Below are 24,011 nucleotides of genomic sequence, written 5' to 3' on the forward strand. Positions count from 1 at the left end.
TCCAAATAAGATGTGATATGCAAGCACAAAACAAGTTCCAAAATCCTTCTATAAATTGATGCCATTGACATAGGTCTCCAGTTCATAGTATTTGATCTGTGACATTTCTTAAAGCCTTAAAATTTTTGCGCACTTTCCAATCGTGTGAGATGCTCCTTCGTTTCTGCGCGCTAATGACAATAGACTGTTGTGAGAAGGAGAGCAAAGTTTCTTGTATATTTTATATAAACTGCTGAAAACAGTTTTGCAACAACTACATAATTATGAAGGTGTGTGGGCTTAAATTGACTGGGAGCAGAGAATGAAAGAATAAGCCCTGTGAAACCAACAAAATAACTTTACTGTGAAGTAAATATAAAAGAAGACGAAAATAAAGGCAGTCTGTGTAAAAGTGCACATTGACGAAATCAAAATCTACTTCTGGGTAACATGTAGTAATATATTGCTCACCCTGTGAATTGTGATATTTTTGGATATTCCACACCTTATTGCCCACAAAGTGGCTGAGACATTGGTGCTCAGGCCTTCTGAGTCTGATCACTCCTGCCCACAAAGTGGCTGAGACATTGGTGCTCAGGCCTTCTGAGTCTGATCACTCCAGTGTGAGGAGGATTCTTACAGTGCACTAATAGTTTCAATTGTTTCCAAGCATACTCACTGGAATTCATGTAAGCAGATATTGCTAGCCTTTGCATTCAGTTTACTCATGCCTCCTGAAGGAAGGTGTGGTGGGGTGTACTCATGCATTCTAATGTTTGAAAGATGATACCATAGTTCAAATGTTTATTGTAGGGCTAAACAGTGGATACCTAACTTAAATTAATATTAAATAAATTCTGTTTTTTATTTTTTAATAAAACATTTTAAAAACAACAGAACATTGCTAATTCTGTAGATGCTATGTAATACTTCTGAAATAGTATTTTATGATTCATGTAAGTTGTTCACATTTTGAATGTTGAAACCAATTAAATTCTTCAGCCCATATTTTGCTATCATAAATTGAGAATCTATAACAGCTAATGATAATGACAGGATGATGGGTTTCACAGACAACCTATTGTTCTGGCTAATTTTAAAATTGTGCTAAATATCAATGATAAAGTGAAAATCAGTTAAATGGCCCATTTTCCAAAAATAGTGGCCATTCAACCAATGCTGGAGAACAAATGATCAGATTTTACACGTATTACTGCAACCCAAGTCCATCAGGTGAATTAATATTAATTAAATGTTAATCATGATTTTAAACCAGAATGAAAAGTACTCCTGTCATAGCATAAAAAAGCGACTATGTCATGGGCAAGGTTAGGGATGTAAAAAAGGACTCACTTTTTGACTTACCTGACAGCTTCAGAGATATTCAAATCAACAAATCTTTTTTGGCTTTTGAACCACGTTGCTAATGCAACAACATGTATAGCTTTTACAAAACAACAACGTGGCTATTAATTAGATATAATTGTCTACCATTTTACAAAAGCTTTGGAACAAGTGGCACACACAAAAAGAACTCCCAGATATATTTTTTATGCACTTTAAATTTAAATGAAGCTAGATTTTTGAAAGCGAGTTTTTAACTTTATTTAAGAATGCATTTTTCATTTATTTGATTCACTTTAAAACAGAGAAACATGTTTTTTGCACCTAAAATCCTAATGAAGCAACTTTTTTTCAAATTTTTTAACTAAGTTCCAATAAACCGATGGACCCAATTTGAACAATCAGTCTTGTTCCAAGTTCGGAGTTAATTAAGGGTGACTATTTTTGCATGTAAAATCTGAACAAGGGTGGCTGTTTTTGCACATAAAATCCTAATGGCACGCATACAAATGGTGCCATTAACTGAGTGTTAATTTCAGCCCAAAAATATTTTATGTAAGGAGTCAATTGATTCACCGAATCTGCCCGAGTGCCAGCTCCAGTTGTCATTCAAATATTGCTTAATATTTTGTAACATGTCTACAGTAAGACAGCTGTTCAAATGGCTATACAAGTGGCCACTTTTCGAGGCTCAACCAAAAAAAATTTTACCCCGCATTTCTAGTTCAAATAGGAACTGAGCACGAAGACATCACCCCCCCCCCCCCCCCCATCTTCGATTCTGCTGCGACCTTTCCATAACATATTCATTACATCTGTTCTTCACTGTAATGATACTCCATAACTTCGGGAATATTGTATGGCTGACTTGCAAAATCTAAGACAAGTTTTGACATAGGCACAAAATTCCCTTAAAGATGAGTCATTGTGCACACTATTATACACTAGTTTTAAATTTTGTAGAAATTCCAATTTTTTCATTTTGCTTATGTGGCAGAATGATTTCTGGAAGGAATAGATGACTAAATTCTTGTTGCTACTACATTAATGTACAAAGAACAGTTTTTTTGTGTGAAAACTAATGTAAATTAGAATAGTGCCCCCTATCAGGCAGCTTAATTGTCCTGTAAAGTACATATTATACTTCGTTTTTGTGATGTCACTTCCCTTAAACTGATGGGAAGAGGGCTTTCTATAAATAGATTTTTGAGACACACACCGACAGGCAGTTAAGGGTGAGTTAACATTGAGATAGGTCATGCGAACAACAATACATGTATTTTTGTAATTGCCTAGCAAAGTTAGGTAGGCATCACTGGAAAAGCATTGCCGATGACTGATGATGCTGTTACTGTGTTTGTCAACTGTGTATTCATAATGAATGTAATTATGTAGTAACCCGGTGATACACAAAATCAATCAAGTTAACACAAATACGGCTTTATTCATAAACCTCTGAACAGTAATTGAAATAGCCTCTCATGAATCCACATCTGATGTGAGCAGTACAACTAAGAATGCAAAGGGAGTCAGTCATCACTGCTCTGTGCATATATACACTCCTGGAAATGGAAAAAAGAACACATTGACACCGGTGTGTCAGACCCACCATACTTGCTCCGGACACTGCGAGAGGGCTGTACAAGCAATGATCACACGCACGGCACAGCGGACACACCAGGAACCGCGGTGTTGGCCGTCGAATGGCGCTAGCTGTGCAGCATTTGTGCACCGCCGCCGTCAGTGTCAGCCAGTTTGCCGTGGCATACGGAGCTCCATCGCAGTCTTTAACACTGGTAGCATGCCGCGACAGCGTGGACGTGAACCGTATGTGCAGTTGACGGACTTTGAGCGAGGGCGTATAGTGGGCATGCGGGAGGCCGGGTGGACATACCGCCGAATTGCTCAACACGTGGGGCGTGAGGTCTCCACAGTACATCGATGTTGTCGCCAGTGGTCGGCGGAAGGTGCACGTGCCCGTCGACCTGGGACCGGACCGCAGCGACGTACGGATGCACGCCAAGACCGTAGGATCCTACGCAGTGCCGTAGGGGACCGCACCGCCACTTCCCAGCAAATTAGGGACACTGTTGCTCCTGGGGTATCGGCGAGGACCATTTGCAAACGTCTCCATGAAGCTGGGCTACGGTCCCGCACACCGTTAGGTCGTCTTCTGCTCACGCCCAAACATCGTGCAGCCCGCCTCCAGTGGTGTCGCGACAGGCGTGAATGGAGGGACGAATGGAGACGTGTCGTCTTCAGCGATGAGTCGCTTCTGCCTTGGTGCCAATGATGGTCGTATGCGTGTTTGGCGCCGTGCAGGTGAGCGCCACAATCAGGACTGCATACGACCGAGGCACACAGGGCCAACACCCGGCATCATGGTGTGGGGAGCGATCTCCTACACTGGCCGTACACCACTGGTGATCGTCGAGGGGACACTGAATAGTGCACGGTACATCCAAACCGTCATCGAACCCATCGTTCTACCATTCCTAGACGGGCAAGGGAACTTGCTGTTCCAACAGGACAATGCACGTCCGCATGTATCCCGTGCCACCCAACGTGCTCTAGAAGGTGTAAGTCAACTACACTGGCCAGCAAGATCTCCGGATCTGTCCCCCATTGAGCATGTTAGGGACTGGATGAAGCGTCGTCTCACGCGGTCTGCACGTCCAGCACGAACGCTGGTCCAACTGAGGCGCCAGGTGGAAATGGCATGGCAAGCCGTTCCACAGGACTACATCCAGCATCTCTACGATTGTCTCCATGGGAGAATAGCAGCCTGCATTGCTGCGAAGGGTGGATATACACTGTACTAGTGCCGACATTGTGCATGCTCTATTGCCTGTGTCTATGTGCCTGTGGTTCTGTCAGTGTGATCATGTGATGTATCTGACCCCAGGAATGTGTCAATAAAGTTTCCCCTTCCTGGGACAATGAATTCACGGTGTTCTTATTTCAATTTCCAGGAGTGTATGTGCAAGTTGACGGCACAACGGAGACCACGCTGTGTGCTCACCTACCACAAGCAGCGTCCATACTACTAGCAGGATGTAGCAAATTAATATGAAGTCATATTTTGACTTACTGCTTGGTACATTGAACACAGTGTTGGTACAAGTGAGCCCTGGGACCAAACTCCTGAAATGGACTGCAGCCACACCAAAATTCTGAAATGAACTGCGGCCATTGTAGTGAAGAATATTCTGAAGTCATTGTGGTTGTTCATTTTTCGCATTGTGTGGTCCAGAAAATTTAGCATGTTGTCTGTTTCTGTTTCTAATGAGCATCACCATTCACAATCTGTTGAACCATCCGGTGGCACACAAGCAAGCAAGCTTCAGATTCCTGCTCCACAGACTCAACAGAACACTAGTAAGCAAACAGTTACACTCAGGAGCTAATCACAATACAGCAGAATAAAGGGTGGCTGTTTTTGCACGTAAAATCTGAACAAGGGTGACTGTTTTTGCACTTTAAATCCTAATGGCACACATACAAATGGTGCCATTAGCTGAGTGTTAATTTCAGCCCAAAAATATTTTATGTAAGGAATCAATTGATTCACCCAGTCTGCCCGAATGCCAGCTCCACATGATAGAGAAATTAAGCCAACAAATTTCTAAACAGAAAAGGAACAAATGCACAACACAAACACAAAAACTTACAAAACACAAACCAAGTCAAAGACCACATGCAAGAGACAACAGTGGCAACAATGCACACACAAAACAAAATGGCACACACTCACCTACAATAACAAAATTGTCCACAAAGTAGACAAAATATTAAAGAAACAGGACTTCAAATAGGATACGGGACAGACAACATAACACAGAAAAAACTCAGAACATAAAAGACACCCACAGATAAATTCAATAGATGAGAAATATATGAAATCACATGCAGCACTGCCAATTAGTATACATAGGACAAAAGGAACTTCACACAAAAGCCAACACAAATAGCTAAAGGAGCTCACACACACACACACACACACACACACACACACACAAAGAGAGAGAAAGAGTAAACAAAATTCAGATTTGGCACCAAACTATCTTGGGAACAAATGAACGCCAACAGCGTTAGGAAACACAACAACATAGTACTCACTGCATTTTGTGAAGCAAAACTGCATTTATAAAAAACAAAATCATGCAAAGTATGTTAATATGTGTGTCCAGTGCCCTCAGACCGCATAAGAAGAAAGCTCAGTCACAAAAATACGTGAATAATAACAAACATATACACAAAACATTTTGCCACCCCAAAATAATGTTTTTTTAAAAATCGAGGGATTTGTTAACTTGCCTATGAAATCTACATTTACATCGTTTGGTTTGCAGATGAAAAGCTATCAGTGCAGGACATCATACAGATGGTCCTGCAAAATCATATAGAGGGAGAACCTATATCCTGTAATTTAACTGCAAACGTGGAAAGAAAGACTAGAGCTGCAAACCCAAAAATGAATTTCATTTAGGGCAATTTGAAATGTAACCGGTATCCTGTCAGTGCCAGTGATGTCTTTAGTTTTTATTTCTTTTTTTTTTCAATTCCTTGGTCATTTATTTCTTTATCTGTAATTTTCACTTCTGAGCAATGATCAAAGGTAGGAGCTCTGTTATGATGTACTTGGAGAATGAACCACATGGTGCCTATATTTCTAGCTCAGTGGAATAAAGGAGAGGACCATCTTGAAAACAGTTTGTTGCGCATGTGTAGTTGTTTATCATGGAGAGGATTATTTCTAGAGAATCACTAACATTCATATTGCCTTTAAAAGCATTGAAATGTACAACGTATGAGCTTAACACTGGCATAATGCAGAGTTCATTAATATCTTAAGTTCACTGCAGTTATAAGAAACAGGCAGCATTTAAACATTGCTGTGACTACTTAGGTCTTGCAGCTTTGAAAAACAGAGAAAGAAAAATGTTAATAATAACTATTCAGTGTTTTGCATTAAGGTCCTTAATACAGAACCTTTATGGTCACCAAATTGTACAGGATGTTTCAAAAAGAATGACTTGATTTTGGACAGTAATAATTACGAAACATGAGATATGTCAGCAAGGAAATGTATGTCATTTGAATAAGTGTGGCCTAGAGTTTCAGAAAATCACCATTAGATGTCAGTCAGTGTGCCTTCTCAGTTTGCAATCAGTCAGAAGTAAGATGGTGTTCAGCTTTTCGTCAGTTTTGGCATAGATCTGCCTGCACCTGAAAGCATTCATTGTTGTATTGCCAATTTGAAGACACAGGGTGATTATGCAAAAGTTAGAGCCCAGATCCACCTCACAAAGGGAAACACAGTGACTTTAGTGAGCTATCTTGAAATGTTGCAGAATTGGCTTTTTCTACAAGTTCAGAACTCCATTGATTTCATTTTTCAACAGGATGGAGCTCCACCACACTGGCAGAACGGTTTATGTCAGTTTCTCAATAACATTCTGCCTCAACACTGAATAGTGCGCACAGGACCCAGAGACACTGCCCTGCATTCTTTGTCTCCAAAATTGCCAGATATGACCCCATCTGATTTATTTTTTGTGGGGATGTGAAGAAAAGTGTGTTCATCTCCCCTCCCCTTTACCTCATGGCGTAGAAGTAGTGAAGAACAGATTAACAACTGCCGTAACTGATGTGTAAAACCAAATACAGTGTGTCAAGTTTATGACGAATTTAGCTATCATTTGGATGTTGTTTGTGCTGATGCTGGTGGACACATACAGCATTTGTAATAGCATAGCCAAAATGTTAAAAATATTTTTGAGTATTTTGCAGTCAATTCCGAGATTGTAATATGTTTTTGTCAGTAAATATAGAAGTTTGAAATTGGGTCATTCTTTTTGAAACATCCTGTACATCACAACTGTCAGTTTTTCCATTAATGAAATGCTTTGGATGGTATGCACCATCTGACTTGGGAAAACTGAAAATTGTCTGGTAACCTCATAAAATCATATGAATTTGTTCATTTAAATTTAAACAATTAAATTACCTATGAGTCTTTTTTCCATAATGTTGCCTCTGACATTCATTCATTCATTAAAAAACGGTTTTGTTTCTTCATTTGTTTTTATAGTATTTATGTGTTTTGCATGTATTTTTGCTACCCGCTTCTAATGTGACGAAAAAGTGTGAATGTTTTATCATGTTAACACTGATGCATTAAGACATGTTACTACCTGCTGGTAGCAATTTCGTTACAACACAATTACAGTGTGTGTGTTCACTGTCTTTACAGTTTCTTATGTGGGTTATGAATGAGATTACTAACTCAGAGCTGTTTATATTTGCTGTATTTCATGCTGCCAGAATAAATTGTTTCTGTTATAATTGTTTTAGTTGCTTGGTCTGATGAAACTTTTTCTGTAATTTCTTGTATGCAGGACGAAAAAAGTTTGAATTAAGTTGAAACTTTATTAAGTACTTATTTTGTGGACTGCATACTTCTCAAAAAATGTTTTGATATTGTTATTTTTTAAGCATACAAGACACTAGTTTTGCACCAGCATTTAGGGAAGCTGTTATTTGTACCATATTTGTCCAATATGTTTGTTTACTGCATAAATTCATTGCCATGTATTGCAATTGGTTATGAAATGACTATTCATGTAATTGCTTGTATCCAGAGCATGGGATTTACAGCAATGCACTGGGATATCTTGGAGGTGTCTCATGGGCAATGCTAGTTGCACGAACTTGCCAGCTGTATCCAAATGCCGTCGCTGCGACCTTGGTGCACAAGTTCTTCCTCGTTTTTTCTCAGTGGAAGTGGCCCCAACCCGTCTTGCTGAAACCACCGGACACTGTTAACTTGGGATTCCCTGTGTGGGATCCAAGGGTAAGCTAAAGATTCATTGTAAGATTATTGTACAAAAAAAAAGATTAGTTCATGGTTTGTTGTACAGTTGTCTTGAAAATTTATTTTATGCTGCTGTATACCTTTGTAGATTCTAGAATTGTAAACTTGAAATTCTCACTTTAAGCTGATCTGAAGTAAAAAGGAGGAGATATACTTTGAATGGAAAGAAAATTTAAGCCTTATTAGTGGGAACATATTGTTATTTCTTTATAGAGAGGGAAAGTAGAATTGGATTGAGGAGGACATTTAGTTGAAAAGACTGATGATAACTGGGCAAATAATTGAGAAAAATGTGTGTGAAGTAATTATATTGTTAAGTGCTTTTCTACATTGCTTCTATCCCATTTTATTGTGCAGTCAGTGTACTAATATTCCTTAGTATTGGATATATTTCTGGTTTATGTATTGTTGTCATCTCCATAATTCTGATTGTACCTTATCACACACAGAAATTTCCACAGCGTGAATTGCCATCGTTAGACTTGGCATTAAAAATCTACTAATGTAATGAGATATCAAAAGAAAATTCATTTAGTCGTAGTCATTAAGTTTTCTTCTGGTTTTGACTTTTGCTATGTTTTCCCATATCTTTTGCTAATCTCATTGTTTTGTGTGCCTTACAAAATGTTCATTTGCCTTTTTCTCCTGCCAGCGAGCTGCTCATTTTCACTGCATGCAATGGCAAGTTTAACTCAGCGCTGTTGCTATTTTGATTTTGTATAGTAACATCCCCCATTACATTGCATTTCAGATGCTACTTCTTCTAGGGTTTTCTTGCTTTTTAAATTTCGTCTTCATGTTGTCCATTTCTCAGGATATATACTTTCAGAAACATCTGTTTGGTCAGTGTTTAGAAACCAGCAGATATCTGTTAATTACTCTCCTGACCATGTGACAAAGATGAGTGACGTTGTGCAAACTTAACCATATTTTGGAAAAGGATAGTTGCTATTCACCATGTAGCGGAGATGCTGGGTTGCAGAAAGGCACAGCAAAAAGACTGTCACAAAATAAGCTTTCGGCCAATGAGGCCTTTGTCAAAAATAGAGGACGCACACATGAACCAGTCTGTGGCTTCAGCTGCCACAGACTGTGATCATGTGTGGGTGAGTTGCAGAATATTGTTACATTCCATCCTGAATGTTCTATTGTTTGATTGTCCAAACTTAAGATTATTGTATCTGCACTGTGAGTTTTTATTTCTAGTGGAAGTACTTACTCTTCTTGCCTTCAATACCATTATTGAACAAAATATTTTGTTCATATGTCATATTTTATGTATCTTATAAATTATTTTTCAGATAAATGCTGCAGATAGATATCATTTGATGCCTATTATCACACCAGCATATCCACAACAAAATTCTACTTTCAATGTATCTATATCAACCAGAACAATAATGCAAGAAGAATTTAAACAGGGCCTAGCAATAACGGAAGACATAATGGTTGGAAAATGCACTTGGAACAAATTATTCGAGCCTCCTAATTTTTTCTCCAAATACAAGTAAGAATATTATACATACAGATTATATATTTATTGAAATATTTCTATTCCAGTAATGCGCTGATAGTGGAAGTTGACTATGATGTATGAAATTGAGTCAAATGTTTCTACTTCCCAGACAGTAGGTAGTTCCAGTTACATTAGTGGTTTTTATTAGATAACAAACTATTATTAGATAATAAACAAGCCTCTTGACAAGTATTTTGATCCCTATTACATACATATATCATACATAAAGTGCAAAAATGCAAAGGAAGATACTATATGTAACTTTTACTTCTTAAAACATTATTTCCCACATTTTATGTTTTCCTGCATTTTACACCATTTTTTCAAGTCTCTCACAAAGTGTAAAAGTGAGGTTGAGGTTCACTGTGTAAGAAAAGCAGAGATAATGAGGGATCCTTGTGATTATATGCGCCACAAGTAGAGAAATCCATTAACAACAGAGTACAGCGATGGTGCAGGCATAAGTGTTTTCAGAGCACACTGTTCAGTGCACATTTTTGGACATGGGTCTCTGCAGCAGGCAACCTCTGTGTGTTCCCATGTGGACAAAACAGTATGGTAAGTTACTATAGCAGTGGGTACACCATCTTCAAGACTGAACACTCAATCAAGGGAAACATGTCACATGGTCAGATGAATCACATTTCTTTTTACACCATGTCAGTGGTCATTTCGGGATACACCATCATTCTGGTAAACAGCTGCTCAAAAGATGCACACTGCCAGGGATGCAGGAGTGTTAAGCTCCAAGTGACATTGAGCTGGATTCCATTGGAGCTATGTTAGTTACCAAAGGCACCATGGTAGCTGTTAACTGTATGATCATAACTGCATATCACCTGCACCCCTTCCTGCTGTCTTCACTGACAGAGGTGACATCACTGCCATGTTAGAATAATGCTATTGTGGTTTGAAGAGCATAATATGAACTCACTTTGTAGTCTTCGCTACCCGATGGTACACATCTGGAATGCTGTCACACACCAAGTCTGTGCCCACAAACTACTGGCATGTAATTTACGGGAATTGAATCCTCCTGCTTAGCTGAGTGGTAATGTGTTTGCCTACCATGCAGTGGGCCTGGGTTTGATTCCCAGCCAGGTTGGAGATCATCATGTCATCATCACCAGCACGCAAGTCATCCAATTTGCAACCACCCGAAATAAGACTTGCAGTCAGCAGTCACACTTCCTCAGATGGGGCCTCCCGGCCATTAATGCCACACAATCAAAGCGCTGGTAGATAGGCACAAAAAAAAACAACCCCCCCCCCACACACACACACACACAAAATTTCGAGCTTTCACAACCCACGGTTGCTTCGGCAGGAAAGAGGGAAGAAGGAGAGGGAAAGATGAAAGGATGTGGGTTTTAAGGGAGAGGGTAAGGAGTCATTCCAATCCCGGGAGCGGAAAGACTTACCTTAGGGGGAAAAAAGGACAGGTATACACTCGCGCGCGCGCACCCACCCACCCACACACACACACACACACACACACACACACACACACACACACACACACATCCATCCACACATATACAGACACAAGCAGACATGATGATGATGATGATGATGATGATGATGATAATAATAATAATAATAATAAACCCTCAGCTCCACAGTTAGAAACAATTTTAAATTTATAATGAAAGAATGCACGTTTGAAAGATGCCGTGTGAATTAGAAACAGTGAGTATCATAATGATACCCTTACATAAAATTCCAGATAGGGAAATGTCCTTGATTGTCTAGGTAAAAACTTCAGAGTGTCATATAAAACCTAAAAGAAGGCAGTAAGAAGAAAGGTTAGATAGCTGCCAAGCTTTAGACAGGTACAAGAAGTGAACCTTGTGAATGAGCGGAATTCATTGACTTGGTCAGAAAATAGGGAGTAAAGTAAATGTCTGAGTTTTCAGTAGGAAAAATGAGAATACAGCAACTAAAAACGCAGAAGTGTCACAAATCAAAATTTGATGGTGAATACAGGCTGTGTCCAGATTTAGGAATTTCAGACCCGTATGCCCTATGTAATGAAGTGCCAGAAATAAATGAACCCAACATCAGAAATACCTACAAAAGAAGGCACTTAAGCATAGAAAATTTGGCCTATTTTGGTCATATGCTGAATGAGAAACTGCTCAATACAGCAAACTATTTCATACTCAGAAAATTGGCTTAACTTTCTACAGAAAAAAATGTCCACTCACAATATTCCTTAAAAAAAAATTATAAACTAGATTACCACAGAAATAAAATTTCGCAATGAACTAAAATGCAATAAAAATTCTGATTTTACTAGCTATGTTGAATTCTTTAATACTTAGAAAACTATTCTAAAAAATTGCAACAAAGGATAAAATGAAAAATGAAAATTCCATCCTGAAACATTGCCAGGACTCAAAGGTGGTGTGACTTATTAAATCTGAGTTAGATATTACTGCTAATAGCCGAGAAGTTCCCAAAATTTAAGTCATCAAACAAAACTATTGTAAGTGATACTTGAATACCAGAACAGTTCAATCAATTTATTAAAACAGTTTCTGAATCAGTACTTGATGTGTTTGGTTACTCTGTCAAAGTACAATTTCATTGTTTAGACCTGCAAGAAAAATAATATTTAGGCAGGTTTAAGCAAATTTTGTCAAAAAGTAAAGGAAAACCAATACTATGCTGAAAAAATAGGAAAAAGGCGGGGGGGGGGGGGGTGATGTATAGAGCACCTGCTACAGAAGTAAAAGCAGTTTCTAAAGAAATAACATACCCTCTTAGATGTAAGATGTTTCCCAGATATTCAGAAAAATGTGCAGAGATGAAACCACTATATAAAAGAAGGTTCAAAAGAGGACTTGAGACCATAATTACCATTGGATCTCCATTATTCCTATATTCTTAAGTGTTCTGAAAAGTTGCTTAACAGGTATAATAGTACAGTGTCATTGTAACAAAAAAAAATCAATGTTGCTTTCAGAAAAACAAAACAAGTATACAAATAATAAATGATTTTGTGAAGAACATTAGCTACTGGTACTCTTTGTATAAATCAAAAATGTCCAAGGAATTTTCTGCAACCCTACAAAGATATTCAGTAACCTGAACCATAATCTAATGTTCCATAAATTAGAAACACAGATCAGAGAATGCTTTGGTGTGGTTCATGTAATATCTCTCTAACTGAAAACAAAGATTCAGTGTAGCATCAAACAACAACAAAGCATTTCTCGCAGTGGAAATCAGTTCCACAATGGAGTCCCACAAGGTACAATTCTCGATGAATTCCTTACCACTTTTATGTAAATGATTTATCTATAATTCAGTATTATTCACTTATATCATAAACTCAGTTAGCAGATTTCGTCTAAATGACTAAACCTCGAGAAAAACCAAATAATGCAGTTTAGGACTTAGCAAGAAGACTACATAGCAGTTGGATTTTTGTAGTTATGGTATATGAAATTCAGACCTCAGATATCAATTTCCCAAAGCAGTTCTATACGACTCTCAAAAATTCTCAAGAAAATTGAGTTTGAGGTTTTTGGAGCACCTTTAATCCATTAAAGTAAGTGTAATTTGTTGATGGGCTGTGTGGTTGTATTGTAAAATGCTTGGCTGTCATGTGGGTGGTCCCAGTTCAGTTCCCAGCCAACTCATGTTCTTAAACAAATATGTGTGTTGTACAAGAAATTTTGTTAAGTGTAAAATACAGAAAGATAGGGAAAAGATTGGTGATTAGTGTCTCAGTATCTCATTTCAGTCATTATATTGTGTTCTCCCCCCCCTCCCCAAATTAGAATATCTATGTCATTTAAATCTACTATTCATAAAATATATACTAATTTTTATGTATCTAATTACTATTTTAATGGAAATTGCATTTGAGTTGAGGGGAAAACTGAGTGAATGCAGGCATTTGTACTGTGCGTGCGTGCGTGCGTGCGTGCGTGCGTGCGTGCGTGTGTGTGTGCTTGTGTGTGTGCGATGCCATGAAAATTATTGTTTTCCATGTTTTTACAATGCTAGTCAGTGTGAGACCATATATGTGATATAAACATATAACCACAGTCCAGATAAACAGTATCTAATTTTTCATTTTTTGCCCCCAAAAAATTAATTTGTAATATTTTTTATTTTAATAAGTCTTTATTAACACTCTTAAAAATCATTAATTAAGAATTTGTTTGGTATGACAGGATATTTTTATTATGTTTGAAACAGAAACCATATACAATAGGATAATAACTGGGGGAAGAGTAGTATGTGTTTGGGATGGTATTGATCTTTTCTCTCATGTTAGGGATGGTAGGAAGTGAGATGAATAAGACACAGACCTGTTTACAACATCAGTTAATTTAAAGGAACATGTTGATTGTGTTGCTTCTATGAGTGACTTGAGAAATACAGATGCTTTAGCAAGCAAGCTAACATAGAACCATACAATCAAAGTTTGTGAGAATGATAGTTCTATGTAGCAAGGTGAATGTTACATCAGAGCCCAATGTTTCCTCTAAAACTCAGTGCATAATTTGCATGAGAAGTTAATTTTAGACCTTTTGGGGCTTTCATGCAACATAGGGAATAGCTGAGTGTGCACTGTTGTACCTTTTGTTGTAACAGTGTGCAAGTAAAAGGGCGGGTGCTTGATGTGTTCCGTGCAGACAAAGACTGAGCATACTTCATTGCCAGGGTACACTCTGTCTTTGTCCTACACCCCTTACGCTCCATCTTTTACATACCATGTTTACTGGTAGTGCTGGGGTAAGTGCCACATTGAGCCACTTTTTCTGTCTCTTGACTGTCCGTAGAAGGAATTATATTCTCAGGAAATTTTTGCTGTCATTTGTCGATATAATACTTGATGTGTTTGGTTTACACAATCGCTAATCAACCCTGCAGCTGCCAGATACCTTTACCACATCCAAACGAACTTGAAACTCGATGCTAAATGTTCAGTGTGTACCCCGAAGTGGACCCTATAGGCAGGTGCTCCACATCACCTCACCAGGATCTGGAGGACAGTTTGGCAGAGTATAGGAACAGTTAAGCTTCTTTCACATTTATTTTCCATTTGGCTTCTACATATGTCAGGTTTTATCAAAATTGACACGGTGTAGACCAGATTTATAAAATTTGGTTTATTCTTCTTGTATCATTCTTCTTCTATTAAGCCCATTATGTATAAGAGCAACTGATTATCCTTTGAGGGGAAGGTACCGATATATAAACAAACCTGCATACAGCCATGGGCACCTACATAGCACCCTCCTAAGCAAACCTTTTGTGGGCCATCTAGAGGAAACCTTCCTAGCCTCCCAAAAACTCTTGTTTGATTTAGGTTCATTGGTGATCTCTTCATTACCTGGACTTAGGATCAAAAGGCACCCCATCCTCATTCATCCACAGCCTCAACACCTTCTCTCCCAACTGCTTCATCTGGTCCTCCTCAGCTGTGTTACATTCCTGGACATTAATGTTCACCTCTGTGATGGCTCTGTCCTCACCACTGTCTGTGTTAAACCCACTAACTTCCTGCAGTACCTGTCATTATTCCTACACCAAGAAATCGCTCCCATACAGCCTAGTTTACAGACAAGCACTACCCCCCTCCCTCCCCAAACCTAGTCCACAAACAGATTTCCCAAATTCTGTCCTGGCACACTCCTAATCCTCCCATCATCTCCAAGAATAAGCTACAAAGGAGTGCCACCTCATCACCCAACATACTCCTGGACTGGAAAAACTGAACCATATCATCCTTCGCTAGGGCTTTCATTGTCTATCATCATGCTCAGAAGTGACACATCCCACAGGAGGTCCTCCCTACCCTCCTGAAGTGATATTCAGTCACCCACCCAACTTACACATCATCTCCACCCAACGTATACAACTTTCTGGTCCATTCCTATGCTACTCCCACTCCCAACCCCTTGCCACAGGGATCATATCCATGTGGAAGACCCAGATACGAGACCTCGCCAATCCACTGATACAGCAATTCCTAAACGAATCCTGTCACAGGTTTGTTATGCCCCATTAGAGGCAGGGCTACCCGTGAAAATAGCTTCGGTCACTACACAGCATTTTTGTTGGTATATCAAGCGACCAGCTGTCCATCAGAATGAATGACCACCGCCAAGTTATGGACAAGAACATAGTTGACCACCCAGTACCACAACATCAGCTGAGTACAACATGCTGGATTTCAATGACTGTGTCACCAGTCAGTCCTTATCGATCCCTCCCTCTTCCACCACCACCTTTTCCAAACTACGCAGATGGCAGTTATAATTGAAAAACATCCTTCAGTTCCATAATCCTCCTGGCTCGAATCTCTATTAACCCACTGTACCCACACCACTCACCAAACAGGATCCCCTTTGTCATTTCACCCCCTCCTGATACACGTCACCTTTATCATGGTCTGCACTCCACTGGCACCTATGCATCACATGCCTAGTCCATGCACCTACCATTCCAACCCCCACATTCCTAGCCAGCAAACCTGCTGCCTACATCCTAGCCACTAGCTACATGCCCCCATTCTCTCTTCCTGCCTCCCACCTCTTTGTCCCACTACCCACTCCACCAGACATAACCTCCGCCTCACTCTAGTCCATCCGCCAAGATGCAGTCCCAACATTGAGACATAGGTGTGTGTGTGTGTGTGTGTGTGTGTGTGTGTGTGTACTCTCTATCTCGACAAAGAATTTATTCTGGAAGCTAGTAAGTTTCCTTTCTCTTTTGTCTGTACCTTTTGACGACTGAACACTTCTGCTATTTGGTGGAGTGATTTTAACTCCTAAAATCATATATAAGAATTTGTAACATGACACATCCTCATGTATAGCTCTGTCCAAGAAAATATGTTCATGCTAAAACACTGATGCTTTCAGGAACTGCATGAGGTGCACTGTGTTAAGGTCTGTTTTGTCATTGCATTTGGTTTTAGATCAGCAGCAAAATACAGACTGTAATATACTTGCTATTCCATATTTAATACCTTGAGTAGACATACACTAAGATGACAAAAGTCATGAGATACCTCCTAATATTTATTTGGACCTCTATTTGCCTAGGGTAGTGCAGCACTTATGTGGCATGGACTTGATGAATCGTTGGAAATCTTTTGCAGAAATATTGTCCCATGCTGCCTCTATAGCCACTCACAATTTCAATATTGTTGCCAGTGCAGGATTTTGTGCATGAACTGACCTTGTTTCGGTAAAAGAGGCAAATCTTAATGTGGCAACCAGAGAAATGTGTAGGTTTTACTCAAAATTACCCACTCGTGATGCTTCTCTGAAAGTTACAAATGGTTAACAAGCCAGGCGAAAATAAATCACTGCATTTTTGCCAAAATTCTTTTCAGATACTAACCAAATCAGAGGTGGCAATAGATCATTTTGAATGGCTACCATGCAAATGTGGGTGTGGAGGGTTCCCACTTACTATTGACAGAAAATGTGAGCATGGGCTTCAGTTCAGAATGGCAGTTCCCCTAGAGTGCCTGCCTGTAACTTCCACCACTACCGCTCTCCCCATACTTTCCCTGCCGTCTGCACATTTAACGGCCATGGCATTTTGTGCGCACTATAGAAACGCTGTAGAAAAAAATAATTATTACCTTATACCTGACTCCTTTGGAAAAACTTTGGCAATATAGGCTGGTAGTACTAGGAGTAAACAAGAACGTTTTTAGGTTTATATAACTTTCTTGGAGAACAGCGATCTTTGTTGTCATACAATTATTTAAAAACCATCTTGATCACAACAAATGTTAACTTCTAACAGGTTTCGTCCTTTAAGGTTTTTGAAAGATACTGTATTCCTTCTTTTCACAGAACTTCAGTGTTCATTGTGTCTGAATAATATTGTTTGATCATCATTTATATGGGATAATGGAACCAAATAATGAGACATGGTTTTCAGGTCAGTCTTCATTCAGTAATCCAAAATACTTCTGATCAAGAAAAGTTGTACATTACATGTCAAAATCCACACTTTTTAAATACAGGCTGTACAAGTATAGCCAAGATGCTGAGTGCAGATAGGCACAACAAGAAGACTGTCACAAATAAAGCTTTCGACCATTAAAGCCTTCGTCAACAGTAGATGATGACACGCGTGCGTGCCTCCCCCCCCCCCCCCCCCCCCCCCCCACACACACACACACACACACACACACACGACTGCAGTCTCAGGCAGTTGGTTTCAGTTGCCTGAGACTGCAGCTGTGTTTGTGAGAGTTGCATTTGTGTGTGTGTGTGTGTGTGTGTGTGTGTGTGTGTGTGTGTGTGTGTGTGTGTGTTGTTGTTGACGAAGGCCTTAATGGCCGAAAGCTTTCTCCGTGACAGTCTTTTTGTTGTGCCTATCTGTGACTCAGCATCTCCTCTATATGGAGAGAATCAACTTTCCTTTTCATAATATTGTTACGTTCCATCCTGGATTTTCCATTGTTTGATTTTTGGCTGTACATATATGTCATAGTTACGAATGCATACGCTGATATTGTTACTCAATAGCTTTGACTGAAATCAAGGATTGTGATAATTACAATTTGGCATTTGAATGTAATGAGTTGTGAAACTGCACACACATCTAGGGCTTTAGTGGCAGCAGTCTCTCAGAGGTTTCACTGACATCTTTTTGTAAGCGAGTGTGCCAACATTTTCTTACCTGCTCATTCAGTTTATATTTCTTACTATTTATTTTGAAGATTCCTACAAGGACAGGTTGCCTCAACAGAACACATGTGATTAATGAGCTGAAAGAGCATTTCCTGCAAAGTGAAACATGACGCAACAATATTTGATGCAGCAGGGTATTCCTAAGTTCATAGTGGGGCCCCAAGTGTGATTGTAAAGATTTTGTTAGGCTCACCCTTAAGAGTGAAGGAAGAAAAGGAAATTTCCATTTTCTCATAGTGACTTTATTCTAATTGTATGTGTTGCTGCTTCCTCATGAACCACTCACATGGGCATTCCGTAATTCGCAACCTTCTAAAGGAATGTTAGCACATTATGTAGGCAAAGCGGATTATTTGTGTGTTGAAGAACAATGCCCAAATATTATTTTGCTTTTGAGATAACAAAGAATTAATAGTGGCCAATTCTTGATTGTTAGACAGATGTGAAAGAAATACTTGTTTTAGGTAATCTTTTAGGACAAGTGCCTTGATAATAGTAAGCTTCATATTGTTAATTTCCTTGAATATTTTCATCTAGCTTAAATATAGAAATATAAAATTCCAGACAAGGATGCTGGTAGTTTTACATATATGTAAACAGACTATCAATCACATAACATATGAAATGAATAGTGGGCAAGTGATGACACGAATCGGGGAGGGGGGGGGGGGGAGGGGGGCACATGTTGTTATAAGAAGGCAAGTTCAGTAATTGAGTAAGAGCAGTTGACCCCTTTTTTTTATGTGTATTATCTGCTGCACTGTTGTTCTTTCACGTGGTGAGTAGTACTCTGTTGTCAAACCTGTTCCTATATTTTTAAAATTTTGTTTCATGTTGCCACATATTGTGTGTCTGATTATCTATAAATATGAAATGGTGTGTATGTTATTTCTGTCAATGTGCATGATAAAATATCTTTTTATGTACTGCTTGTGTTTGTGTTTTGCCATTGCTTACTTGCTTGTTCACTATTTCAAGTTATAGATTCTGTCTGTTTCTTGTGTTGTTTCACACACACATTTGATTTCTGCTGCAGCTTTCTCAATTAAGTTTGTGCATTTTTGGCACACATTCTGTTTTTTCATAGGTAATCGAGCATTTTTTAGTCAGTTATAGCTTAGTGTATTCTGCGATTTTGTTTTCATATGCGAATAGCTATTGTTAATATCATGAATATCCTTCTGTAACTTCTGGTTATCTTTTATGACTTGATGTAATGATAGTATTCATGTTCGTGATTAGTATAGGATTTGTGAAAAGAAGTTGCTTCTTATTTTCCCATGTTGTATGGTTATCAGGAATCTGTTTATTGTATATGAAATGTAATAGCCCTATAACTTGTATAAATGTGTTTCTTAACACATTGACCTAATCATCCTAAATGACTGAACTTCAAAGAGAATTCCAAACATCAGTTCACTATGCATTTTGTGTCTGCAAAAAGTTGAAGTGTTCATGAAACAAATCCGTTAGTGATCCGTTGTAAGCAAACTATGGATCTTAATAGTGCCCCGATTTTAACTTTATGGTCAAGTATATTATATTTACAGCATCAGTACTTTTGCTCCATTGAAGAAAATTTAAATGTATAAAGTGTATTACTTAACAACTTCTGTAATTGAATACATATGCTCTTCTGATTATCTCCCTCTGCTGCAGCAAAGAGAATCAAAAATTTAGATTTTATACAGGTTGTTTCAGTAAGAGTGTGCAAAAATTTAATGGGACATAGAGGATGCACCACTGAACAATTTGAGGTAGGGAACCTGGAGTTGGAGAAGCCAGCTTAAGGAGATAATTGCAATAAAATCACATTACTGTTTTCTTTTTTATTTACATTAGTTACATTTAACTGCAAATACCATCATTGACACAATGAATCTACCATTTGTACTGTATCTCACAAAATGTGCAGAAACCGACAGCCATTACTCTCAGTGCAAACACAATGTCAGCGAACAAGATTCTGATGCACCCAGACAAATACCCGCGATGTTTTTCAAATCACATCACATCACATCACAGGAAGCTACAATTCTGGCCACTAATTCCTTCGCCATATCCATGGAATATGACCTCCACTTCCAATCCAGCGACCAGGAAATACACCATTGAGATGGTTGTGTACATCCACATTGAAGTGAGGTGGTGCACTGACATGGTGTATCCATATCCTCTCACAAACAGCCAAGGGTATGTTCTCCAACAGCTCAGGAAGAACTCGTTGCACGAATTTCAAGTACAGGTGGCTATTCAGACAGCCAGTTAGAAGATATGGCCGAATGATATTGTCACCTACAGTGCCAGCTCAGATATTCACAGCAAAGCATACTTGATGGTGTGACACTATTACAGTGTGAGGGTTTTCCTCATCCCACACATGGCTATTCCTGCTGTTGGAAGTACCATCATGATCAAGTACAGCCTTGTCAGTAAACAGCACGATTTGGATGAGATCTGGTCAATCATTCCTTTGTTGGAGCAACCACTGACTCAATGCAACCCTTGGTGCAAAGTCAGCCACAAGCATTGCATGGACCCATTGTGGATGATATGGGTGTAATTGTTGTTCATGGAGTACATGCCATATGCTAGTGTGTGCAGTGCTCATTTCACATGCAATACGACTAGTTCTCTGCTGCAACACGCTCCAGCACCTGCTTTTCAAAGTTGGGTGTGCGAGTGGTTCTTACGTTGCCAGGTCTCCCATTTTTTCTTTACATTGAGCCAACGTCCCACATTCATTGATCAAGAGAAATAAAAAATCATCGTGATGGATGATGCCTGTTATGAAATGGTTCCCTGTACAGCCTTTCTTTCAGCAGTGAGAGCATTGCAACATACTTCCACTTACACAAGGTGCATGTCTCCCACTGCAGGTCCGAGGGTTAGAATAGGCTCAAGGTATTCCTACCTGTCGTAAGAGGCGACTAAAAGGAGCCTTACACGTTTCAGCCTTTATGTGATGGTCCCCTGTAGGGTTTGACCTCCATTTTTCAAAAATTTCCCGAAGAGTGAGCCAATTGGGGAAGGGCACCTTACATGGTGCATAGAGTCTATCATGCGCTGAGACCTCTCACATCCTTTGTCAATGTGGATCTGCACTTCGCTCATTCTTCAGCTATCCTCTGTGCAGTATCGCTTTCTGTGTTGTCGACAATAATTAACTTCTTAGCTCATTTGCGTCTGATATCCAGCATGGTAGCCAGTCCATTGTGGTGGGGCCACTATATACTCTGTTGGTTGTAGCCCCCTGACCACACAGGGATCACTAAGCTGATGCCTGCACTGTTAACTCCCCAAGGAGTAGATGCCTGTCACCCTAGGGCATCAGGACTCCCAGCAATGGCCATTCTGCCAGGTGACCTTTGCTGCAGCTGGGTGGCACCTGTGGGGAGGCCCCTGGTCAGAGTGGGTGACATCAGGGCGGATGACATGCCATGAAGCATAGTACATCATCTCCTGCTGGTGGTCCAACACCAGCAGTCTCTAAGCGATCAAGCTCTAACTTCAATGCTAATAAGAAATAAGACCCCAAATGCCCCCCCCCCTCCCCTCCCCTCCCCTCCCCCGGCCACACCATGAGAGGAGCACCAGGCCAAGGATGGCAGCGAAGCTGATTCACCCCAGTGCCTCACATGTACAAGAGTTGATGGGGAATCTTCCTTGTCAATGAAACCTAATGTTTTTGTGAGCATTTAGAGCACAAGTTTTTGGAGGTGGAGGGCTTGTCCAAAATGCGATCATGGTCAGTCTTGATCAAAACAGCATCCTCTGCTCAGTCACGGGCACTACTCGCCTGTAACAATCTGGGGGATGTTTCTGTTTCCATCACACCTCATAAGAGCTTAAATATGGTCCAGGGTATCATATATCGCAGGGACTTTGTTTTGCAGTCAGATGATGAGCTGCACGCCAATTTAGAGCGGCGAGGTGTCCATCGCGTCCACTGGGTTCTGAGAAATAATCAGGTTGCCACTGGTGCCTTCATCTTCTCCTTCGCGGGTGACCCATTACCCGAGAAGGTCAAGATGATGGTCTACCGCTGTGACGTAAAGCCATATATCCCTCCCCCGATGCAGTGCTTTAAGTGCTGGAAGTTTGGCTGTATGTCTTCCTGCTGTCGCTGCATACTTTCCATATCCAGGTCGGTGCCCCCCCCCCCCCCCTCCCCCCTATTCAGGAGGATGGTGTCCCGCAGGGCTCTGTATTGAGTGTGTCTCTATCTTTAGTGGCCTTTAACAGTCTATCAGCAGCTATGGGCCGTCGGTCTCACCTTTTCTATATGTGGATGACTTCTGCATTTCGTAGTGCTCCTCCAGTACTTGTGTTGGCAAGTGGTGCCTACAGGGAGCCATTCACAAGGCGCAGTCATGGGCTCTAGCCCACGGCTTCCAGTTTTCAGGCACGAAGTTGTGTGTCATGCATTTCTGTTGGCATCGCACCATTTATCCAGAACCAGAACTTTCCCTTAATGACAATCCAGTCACTGTAGTGGAGACATATCGATTCTTAGGTCTGGTTTTCGACGCCTGGTTGACATGGCTAGCTCACATTCGTCAGCTTAAGTGGGAGTGCTGGCAGCACCTCAGTGCCCTTTGCTGCCTAGCGGCACCAACTGGGGTGCAGATCGCTCTACACTTCTGCAGTTCTGTTGAGCTCTCGTTTAATCCTGCCATGACTATGGGAGTATGGTTTATGGTTCGGTGGCACCCACAGTGTTGCGTTTACTTGACCCAGTGCACCACTGTGGCGTTTGCCTGGCGACGGGAGCTTTTAGAACAAGTCTGGTGAACAACGTCCTGGTGGAGGCCGGAGTCCCTCCATTGAAGGTTAGGCATGCGCAACAGCTTGCCAGTTGCATTGCACATGTTCGTAGTTCTCCTGCGCATCCGAATTACCATCTCCTTTTCTCAGCCACTGCGGTTCCTCTCCCGCATCGGCGGCCCAGATCGGGGCTTAAGATTGCAGTTTGTGTCCAGTCCCTTCTGTCTGAACTGGAGTCCCCATTACCACCTCTCCTCTAGGTCCATTCACGTACACCTCCGTGGTGTACACCTAGGCCGCAGATTCTTCTGGACCTTTTGCATGGCCCTAAGGACTCCGTTAACCCTGCGGCTCTCCACTATCACTTCCTCTCGATTCTCGATGTGTACCGGGACCATGAAGTGGTTTACACCGACAGCTCAATGGCTGATGGTCGCATAGGCTTTGTGTATGTTCATGGAGGACATACTGGACAGCATTTCTTGCTAGATAGCTGCAGTGTTCTAACTGCAGAGCTGGCGGCCATATCTCGTGCTCTTGAGCACGCCCGCTCATGCCCTGGCAAGTCAATTCTCCTGTTGTACTGACTCCTTGAGCAGCCTACAAGCTATTGACCAGTGCTATCCTCACCATCCTTTGGTAGCGTCCATTTGGGAGTCCATCTATGCCCGGGAACGGTCCCGTCGTTCAGTGGTGTTTGTGTGGACTCCAGGACATGTCGGAATCCCAGCCAAAGAACTTGCCTACAGCCTGGCCAAACAGGCTAAGTAGAAACCGCTTCTGGAGACGGGCATCTCCGAAACTTACCTGCATTCTGTCTTGCGCCACAGGGTTTTTCGGCTTTGGG

General features: G+C 40.5%; 1 protein-coding gene across 4 annotated transcripts in view; it reads left to right on the forward strand.

Annotated features, from left to right (window-relative positions):
• The window catches only part of LOC126190762 (poly(A) polymerase type 3), a 175,000-nt gene that overhangs the window by 64,293 nt on the left and 86,696 nt on the right, over positions 1-24,011 (forward strand). For all 4 annotated transcript variants that reach the window (XM_049931280.1, XM_049931282.1, XM_049931279.1 and 1 more), the window contains 2 exons: positions 7,968-8,179; positions 9,502-9,707. In XM_049931280.1, coding sequence (XP_049787237.1) covers positions 7,968-8,179; positions 9,502-9,707 — 418 coding nt within the window. The remainder of the gene's footprint in view (positions 1-7,967; positions 8,180-9,501; positions 9,708-24,011) is intronic.

Source organism: Schistocerca cancellata, chromosome 6, assembly GCF_023864275.1.
Source record: "Schistocerca cancellata isolate TAMUIC-IGC-003103 chromosome 6, iqSchCanc2.1, whole genome shotgun sequence".
Lineage (NCBI taxonomy): Eukaryota > Metazoa > Arthropoda > Insecta > Orthoptera > Acrididae > Schistocerca > Schistocerca cancellata.